The sequence below is a fragment of the Girardinichthys multiradiatus genome, chromosome 8 (genome assembly GCF_021462225.1).
Source record: "Girardinichthys multiradiatus isolate DD_20200921_A chromosome 8, DD_fGirMul_XY1, whole genome shotgun sequence".
Taxonomy (NCBI): Eukaryota; Metazoa; Chordata; class Actinopteri; order Cyprinodontiformes; family Goodeidae; genus Girardinichthys; species Girardinichthys multiradiatus.
The window spans coordinates 42,427,643-42,436,451 of record NC_061801.1 but is presented as its reverse complement, the minus strand read 5'-3'; the positions used below and the strand labels follow the sequence as shown (position 1 = coordinate 42,436,451).

At 44.5% G+C, this 8,809-nt stretch overlaps 1 protein-coding gene across 1 annotated transcript; it reads left to right on the top strand.

The window, feature by feature from the left end:
* Positions 1-430: 430 nt before the first annotated feature.
* On the top strand, positions 431-6,193 carry hsdl2 (hydroxysteroid dehydrogenase like 2). The gene is made up of 11 exons (XM_047371855.1): positions 431-584; positions 2,869-3,032; positions 3,218-3,316; positions 3,420-3,534; positions 4,410-4,513; positions 4,605-4,703; positions 4,945-5,139; positions 5,226-5,297; positions 5,394-5,543; positions 5,632-5,760; positions 5,851-6,193. Exons 1-11 carry the CDS (start codon positions 568-570, stop codon positions 5,964-5,966), a joined length of 1,260 nt encoding a protein of 419 aa, XP_047227811.1. The 5' UTR covers positions 431-567; the 3' UTR covers positions 5,967-6,193.
* Positions 6,194-8,809: the final 2,616 nt, after the last annotated feature.

Below are 8,809 nucleotides of genomic sequence, written 5' to 3'. Positions count from 1 at the left end.
ATAGCCTCTAGGATCATTTGAGCACTCAAACCCCTCCACCACGTTAAGGTCACGGTTCAAGGAGGGGTCAAAATTCAATTTGAAATGTAAAATTTGAAAATGAAAAAGCATTTCTGGAAATGCTTTTTCATTTGAAATATGGTAACGATTTGCTTCCATACAAGAGACTTTGTTTCTTGGTTTGAGGAGATCTACCTGTGTGCCAAATTTCAGATCTCTACGACTTACGGTTCGACCTATCTCACGTTTGGGGGCGTGGCTAAGAGGTTGCGGAATAATAATAAAGAAAGAAAAAATGAATAAGAAACCTTATGATTACAGCAGGCTTTCTGCTCGGGCCTAATTAGAATAGTTCCAGCACACTTAAAATGTGTCTTTCTGACCCACAATCCTCATCAGTTGGTGGCAGTAATACATCAAATAGCTGCCGACCGCCGATAAACCGTAGAAGAAGAACAATTCAGAGGTTGCGTAACGTCCGGTTGGACGGATCTTTAAAGTGGGTGAAAGGTGAAAGAAGAAGAGTCGCCGCTGCTGTTTGCTGGTTTGTCTGAGCTGAGATTAAACATGCTGCAGAACTCAGGGTGAGTCTCTCCTCGCACACAGAACTGCATTGAAAAACAGTCAGAAATTAACTGCAGAGCAGATATTAAAGCTGCTGCGCTGCTGGGACACATCACTGGTTTTACTGGGAACGCACTCGTAGCCCTGAGGTTTTTCTGGGGCCGAACTGAGACGGTGTCGGTTCTGATTGTAAAACTATGCCTGACTCTGTCCTGCTCCTCCTGCACACTGACCTTTGAGCAAAGCATTTAAACCGTCCGCGGTTCGAGTTCGCTTCTGTTAGCTTCGTGGCTAACAGCTCTTCCGGTGTTTTAACCAGATTTCCTGTTTTTAGAAAAAACGATTTGAGATGATGATTAATTGGTTCTGTTTGGCTTTTATTAAGTAATACAAATACGGCTATTCCTACAAATTAAACAGCTGACAGTCAGCTAGGAACAGTTCCTTCAAAATAAAAGCTGTCAGTTTCTTGAGGCTTTTATTGTGGAAGACTAAACATGTTGACGCGAACAGTTCAGATATATACTTTAAAATACATGCAATTTAAAAGGACGTCCTGTATTAGATGAACAAAATCACCAGGACTAAATAAAGTTTTACATTTTCCGATGACAGTTAATTTCTGCTTTTGATTTTAAGAAAATTAAACATTTCTGATGCTGCGTCATCTGACTTAGTTTCAGACTCCTGCTAAAGTTGCTGCATTGCACCTTTCAGTTTAAAAAAAGGACAAACAATAGGCTGTACACTCATAAATGTACGTACTGTGCCTTTTATTTTTATTTCCTATAAAGTTTTAATGTTTCTAGTTAATGTCTGCATGCTGTGAGCGCCTGAAAGCAAGTCAAATTCTTTGTGCAACAATCTTGGCCAATATAGCTGATTCTCAAAGAAGCAACTCTCCTGCAGGGGGCGCTACTGATGAGTGACCCACTCTGCATTAACACTGGCCCATTTCTTGATCCTCCCAATAGAAATTCACAAGTTCTGGGAGCCATACCCAAAAAGCACCTTATGATGTGTTCCTCTTCTGTTATCCATACCTTCATACCATCTTTAGGTTCCACACTGGTTCCTAAAATATTTCACTTTTCTTTTTGAGTTGTTGCAAGTTGGAGACCAGGTCCTAATCTTCTTCAGCCACTCCTGGTACTGACTCCCTCTGCTGTTTCGATTAACGTCTAAATTGCTCGGCTCACTTAAGTGTCTTGTTGCTTGAATTAATTAATTGCCCACAATACTGTAAATATATGCGCAAAATGAATGATTAATTTAAAATCAAGTGAGATCAAGACACCGGTGGTCACATGCTTAAAAGAGTGCATCTTCCATACTAGAAGTTAGTGGTAGGGAGAAATCTGGAAGCTTGTGGTTCACATAAAAGTTTAGATGTGGAAACCGTGCGTAGACACGTCCACTCAGTGTTGATTTGGGCTCAGCTGCACGAGCATCTTAGACCACCTGGTCCCTGCCCATTAATAAATAGGCAAATTAGTATAAATACCTGGAATCATCGACCTGGTTCTGACTAGCATCCACACAGACTTCTCTACAGCAGCAGCATCACTGCTCCACTAAAGGTCGTCATGCTCTCCGTTTTCTGACCTTTCCTCGTCTTGTTACAATATGGTCAAAATATCGTCTGCTCCCATTGGTCAATTTCACACATAGACAATGAAAAACAGTTGATCAACTGGTTTGGTTTTATCGCCACTGGACACCACCGTGAACACCGAACAGACCCCATTAATTGTAACAGCAGCCAGTATACCCGCTGACCCCCCACTCCTCTGCTGGTGCAGACGAAGACAACGACACACACATTGACCAATCACATTGAAGAGAAGCAGGTAAAAGGCTTCCAGAGGAGCGGCGTAGGAGAAGGTCCCTGCTGCAGCAGGACATCCACCTTTGAGGGTGATTGGGTAGTCCTTCTCCTTCCCTCTAAATGTCCGCTTTTACTCTTTCAGCGAGTTACTTTTGAGTCAGATGTTGGATATTCGGCAGACATTTTTCATACCATTTGCTCTGCAGAGAGGCCAGATAGCGAGACTCGGTGTTCCCGCTGCTGAACGCTGTGCTTCGCTTAGAGACCATCAACATATCGATCAAAACACCTGAACAACAAGACCCAAAACTGAATAACTTCTATTTGACCTAAACACTCAGAACCAATGCCGAATTGTGTTACAACACTAGACTGATGAAAGGCACCAGAAATCTCCATTTTATATTTATATTAAATTAATGTTGAGGAAACACCTGATTTATCAGTAATCATCTAACTGAGCTGTTGTCTCTCAGGAAGCTCGCTGGCTGCACGCTCTTCATCACGGGAGCGAGCCGGGGCATTGGGAAAGCCATCGCTCTGAAAGCTGCTCGAGACGGGGCAAACATCGTGATCGCCGCCAAGACGGCCGAGCCCCACCCGAAGCTTCCCGGAACCATCTTCACCGCTGCAGATGAAGGTGAGCCGACAGGAGAAGGATCTCTCCCAGCCTAGTCCAGTTGGTCTTTGACCGATGAACAGAGGTGGTTTCTGCAGTAATAAAGCATGGTTTGATGTTAACAGTGAGCAGTCCAACATTTTGTTCATATTCAGACTGAATGTCCTGAAAAGGGCTGAACCAGCAGCTGTGTGTTTGTGTCCCAGTGGAGGCAGCAGGTGGGAAGGCGCTGCCGTGCGTCGTGGACATTCGGGACGAGCAGCAGATCGGAGCAGCTGTTCAGAAGGCTGTGGAAACATTTGGAGGTAAAACACCTTGCTTTTAGATCTTATTGGTTCAGCTAAATTCTGATGTCATCTCCTGTAGTTGTGACATCACCTCAGATGATCTTCTGTGTGTGATTGGTAGGGATTGATATCTTGGTGAACAATGCCAGCGCCATCAGCCTGACAGGAACTCTGGAGACGCCGATGAAGAAGGTGGACCTGATGCTGGGAATCAACCTGAGAGGAACATACCTGACGTATGATGCTGAGAACCTGACACAGGACGGATGAAAGCGTCCTGAAGCTTCAGCAGTTAATGTGCAGAGTGCCTCAATGTTAACGAGCTGCAGTCAAGGCCTGGTTCACACGGCAGGATTTTCAAATTGTCGGGTGATCTTCAACACCTGAGAGACCCCACCCATGACGATAAAACATCGTAGGTATAACGGGTTCGGTCCTACAGTGTGTGGTGTCCAGCCACACGGAAGCACAACACACCAACAGATTTCACTCATGAACATTCAGATTTCAGACGGGAATCTGGGAAACCCTCTCAGACCAAACATGAAGTCAGAGTAATTCCCTTCCATGTTTCTGTCACTTTCTGATTGGCTACACATCACATTCAACATGCTGTGTGCGCATTTGTTCTCGGGAAACACCCCACACCCTAGGATATCGGGCCAATTTGTTGTTGAATTTCCCCGATTTCAGGTCGGATCGGTCCCGACGTCCTTCCGAGCAGACTGGATCACTCCTATCACACCACGCAGGAATATTTTATCAGATTATCTTAAGAACATCACAATAATCAATCGGGGTATGTAGGATGGGGAAGATTGGGTCAAAAACTTACATAGAAATCCTGCCATGTGAACCCGGCCTAACGGGCCGCAGTTAACGGGCCGCAGTTAACGGGCCGCAGTTAACGGGCCGCAGTTGACGGGCCGCAGTTGACGGGCCGCAGTTGACGGGCCGCAGTTGACGGGCCGCAGTTGACGGGCCGCAGTTGACGGGCCGCAGTTGACGGGCCGCAGTTGACGGGCCGCAGTTGACGGGCCGCAGTTGACGGGCCGCAGTTAACGGGCCGCAGTTGACAGGCCGCAGTTAACGGGCCGTTTCTTGTTCTCAGGTCGAAGCTGGTCATCCCTCACCTGCTGAAGAGTCGCAGTCCTCACATCCTCAACCTGTCGCCTCCGCTCAACCTGAACCCCGTCTGGTTCAAGAACCACACTGGTAACCATAGGAACCACCTGAATCTTCCCCTGCCTATGTAACCATAGAAACCAGCTGACATGTCATGATGTCAAACTTTGTTGTTTGGCAGCATACACAATGGCGAAGTATGGAATGTCCATGTGTGTCTTGGGAATGGCCGAAGAGTTCAGGGGTCAAATCGCTGTCAACGCCCTCTGGCCTAAAACTGGTCAGTGGCTAACATACATGCTAGAACAAAAAACTTTGTTCTTTCTCCTGGGATGTTCTCATTGCCCCGCATCTATTAGTGTGTACTTATTAGTTGCAGATGATCACAAGGATATGTCGAGGACAAGCTGCTGGAACAGAATGACGTCACAATGTTCTTCCAGCTCTGTTCTTGGGCTTTAGGCTTTAGCATCAAGCATGCTAACAGGCCCCGCCCCTCTGACTGTGTGTTGTTACCGTAGCGATCCAGACAGCGGCCATGGAGATGCTGGGAGGTGAAGGTGTTGGGAAACAGTGCCGTAAAGCAGATATTATTGCAGACGCCGCCTACGCCATCCTGTCCAAACCCAAGGACTACACAGGTCACTTTCTGGTGGACGAGGACGTCCTCAGGGAGCATGGCATTAAAGACTTGGACCATTATGCCATCCAACCAGGTGAGTCCAAGCTACCTGAACAAACTCTCACCTAGGTCATAACACTGTAACATGTGGTTCTGATGGAGGTTGTGATTGGTCCGCAGGCCACCCATTGCTGCCAGATTTCTTTCTGGATGAAGCACCGGAGTCACTGGTAAAACAGATGGAGGAGCACGGTGAGTACTATAGAATACTACACCATACTATGGAGTACTACAGGGAGCAGTGCAGAGACTTTTTGCCCTATATATTCTGTAACTTCTGGTTGCCAGGAGCAACACCAGCCTTCAAACCACCATCTTCATCATTGGACACGCCCCTCTCTGGTGGACCAATAGAAAACACCTTTGACATCATCAGAGGCGTTATAAACGAAGACGTGGTCAAGTCGACACAGGGCATCTACCGGTTCGACCTCTCAGGTAACAGGAGGAAGTGAACACCCATGTCCATATATGGATGTCCATCATTAGTGGGCGTCTTCCTTTTATACATCTTTGTCTAAATTAGGAGAACACAGCGGCGTTTGGTTTTTGGACCTGAAGAGCGGCTCTGGCAGCGCGGGTAAAGGGGAGCCCCCTGTTAAAGCTGACGTCGTTATGACGATGGACTCCATTGACTTTAGTAAGATGTTTTCAGGTGAGTTAATGACTAACGTAACAACACAGGATGAAGGCCCCCTTTGGTGTTTCCATGGTAACAGCTGCCTCATGTGGCGCCTGGTTTCAGGGAAGCTGAAGCCCACGATGGCCTTCATGTCCGGGAAGCTTCGGATCAAAGGGGACATGACGCTCGCCATCAAGCTGGAGAAGCTGATGGGCCGCATGAACAAGGCCAAACTGTGAGACCGAAGCTCCGCCCACAATGTTCTAAGGCTCCACCTCCTCAGTATTCATTGCTGTACATGGAGAGCTGTTGTCATGACGATGGATGGGACGTTGCCGTCCAGGAGCCAACCCTACTGTAGACAGGCTCATAACCGGTTTGAACCAGTGCCAGCCAGAACCTGATTTTCTTTGCCTAATCACTGAATGTGTTGCCATGGTAACAGAGAATAAATGAATCTGATTCACACCGTCTCAGCTTTAGTTTATACATCCAATTCAGCAAGAAGGACGATCTGTGACTTGGATCTCCAGAGATGTTTTACACTGACCATCTTCATAGTGGTTCGATTAAATGTTGATAAACTCCTGATCAAAATCTTAAAACCAGTTAAAAAAATTAGCAAGAATTTGCATTTTGCACTGTTGGATCTTCAGAAGGTTCTAAGTAAAACTTCACGATGCTAAATGAAGAAATGGAAGGAAGAGACAAAAATCTGAGCAGACAAGTTAAATAATTTAAACTTTAACCTGCTTTCGTCAACTGATCAAACGTTAAGAGCACAGCCTTTAAAAGACAGGATCTGTGCAAAAATGTGGACTCCATGTCAATTATTCACACTGTCAGGACCTCCTGGTGGCAAAGGCAACAAAGCTCCCTGTCTTAGAACGTGGCAGAATGGTTGAGCTGCATCAGCGCAGTTTCTCACAACGTGCCATCGCTGCTGAGGTTGGACGCCGTAAGAAAAATAACATTTGTTTGAGTTGAGTTGAAACATATTGATGGCACTGTAGCTAAGACGTGATAAAGTAACTGATAAAATAATCCCTGACCACTATGGGAATACTGCAGTATTCCAATTTAAAGGAGATCCTAGTTTATGCATCCCTCAGGTTGTCACGACGTTGGTTTCAGAGCAGAGGAGCATCACAACTAAAGGTTGCTTCTTTAGTTCTGGGAACATTGCGTAAAGAGGTCTCTGATGACCTGAAGGGTCTATGTGGTACATATCTAACATTAGCTCTGAAACATATATAGGCCTAAAAACCAAGCAGTGCCTTATAGACCAGGGAGCTGGTGCAGTGGTTTAAGGACTAATGCAACCTGGTGTTGGTCAGGACTCTGGCAACGCATTTTGAATGAGCTGCAGCTGCCTGATTGGTTTTTGTTCTGTACAGCGATCTGTAGAAACACCATGATAATAATCTAACCTACTGAATATAAAAGCACGCAACAAATCCTTTATTCTCGCAATTTTTTTAAGATGTTAGTAAAAGACTTTATATGAATGTTAGAATACTGCGACCACAAACAACAACTTTTACTGTATTAAATTGGACACGCTGATTCAGTGACTGTAGTGAGCTATGCTCATGTGTTGACACAGAAATATATTTGTGTCATCAGCATAGATATGGCACAAAACATTATATTCCATAATCTGACCTAGGTGGAGCATACTGTAGATATTAAATAAAAGTGGCCCGAAAATGGAGCTGTGAGGAACTCCAGATGTCATCTTTGTTACTTTGTAATTCCTAAATGACACAAAAAGTCCAGAACTCTTAAAGCACTTATTTAAAAGACTGAGACAACAAATACTGAATACTCTTTGTTGCCAAAGTTGCCCTTTCCTGTTTTTTTTTTATTACATGAAAATAAAATTACAATGGTGCCTGGTTTCCTGCTCCATGTGCAGATGTTCCTGTGAGTACTTTCCAGATTATATCTAAAAAATAGACAATAAACAAACATGACCAAAATCCCATGTTTTTATTGTATTTAGATAAATGAATCCAAGTAAAGTTGAGAGGCATAGCGCCCCCTGCAGGAGAGGCCAGAAAAAAGTTGAAGCACCTCAAATAAATAAAACAAAGACATTAGAAACAAACATTTCAATTATAATTCAGACAATTCAAAACAACAAAAGGTTTAATGACATATATTAATGAAATATAACATGGTTTCTTAAAAACAGATATTTCTATGTTGTATAAATAAAATCAAACTGAAGTTGTTTATAAGGTGTTTTAGATGTCTGCAGGTAAAATTATTGATACTCTGGCAGCGGTTATTGTGTCTTTAGTCCAGATTCATGTGATTACAGTATAGCACAAAGGCAAAACACAAGAAATGGGAGCTTTTTCCTTCAAATACACAAATTTATGTTATGTGAACAAATCCCAAATTTTTTTAAACTAGTTGTGAAATTCTGGACTGAAAGAAAATGTCTAAATATTAAACATTTAGGAGCAAATTGTTCATGTATTCAGCTCCATGGCTGAAAACAGGGAGATGACGGATGATGTCTCTACTCTCATCTTCCCAAGTTAGAAGTGATCAGGTTGCGGTACCTCCATCAGCCAAATTTGGTATTACTCGGCGTTGGTGTCGTATAAAGGCAGGTGGTGGAGGTCGAGCAGGGCGCTGTGGCATGGCAAGGGAAAGTCGAGGTCTCCTTGAGAAGGCAGGATGGGGTGGCCAAGAAAAACCAGGGTCAGGTAGACCAGAGAAGTGATAGCGGGACGTTCCTGAAAAGGCAGCATGTGGTGGACCAGAAAGGCGATAGTGATGTGGCCTAGAAAAACGACGGTGGGGTAGACCAGAGAACATATGGTGGGGTGGTTCAGAGAAATCCTGGTGAGAAGGCCTGGAGAAAGAATGGAGGTATTTTTTGAAGAAAGGTCGGTGGGGATTGTGGTAGGTGGGAGGAGGTGGGTTTTGGTGAAAGGAAGTGGGTCGTCTGTGGTATACAGAGGATGGTTGCTCAGAATAAGAAGATGAGGGAGGTTTAAAGTATACATGAAGGAAAATCTTAGAAAAAGAACGTTTTTGTCGAGGGTACGTTAGTTTAGATTCAGAA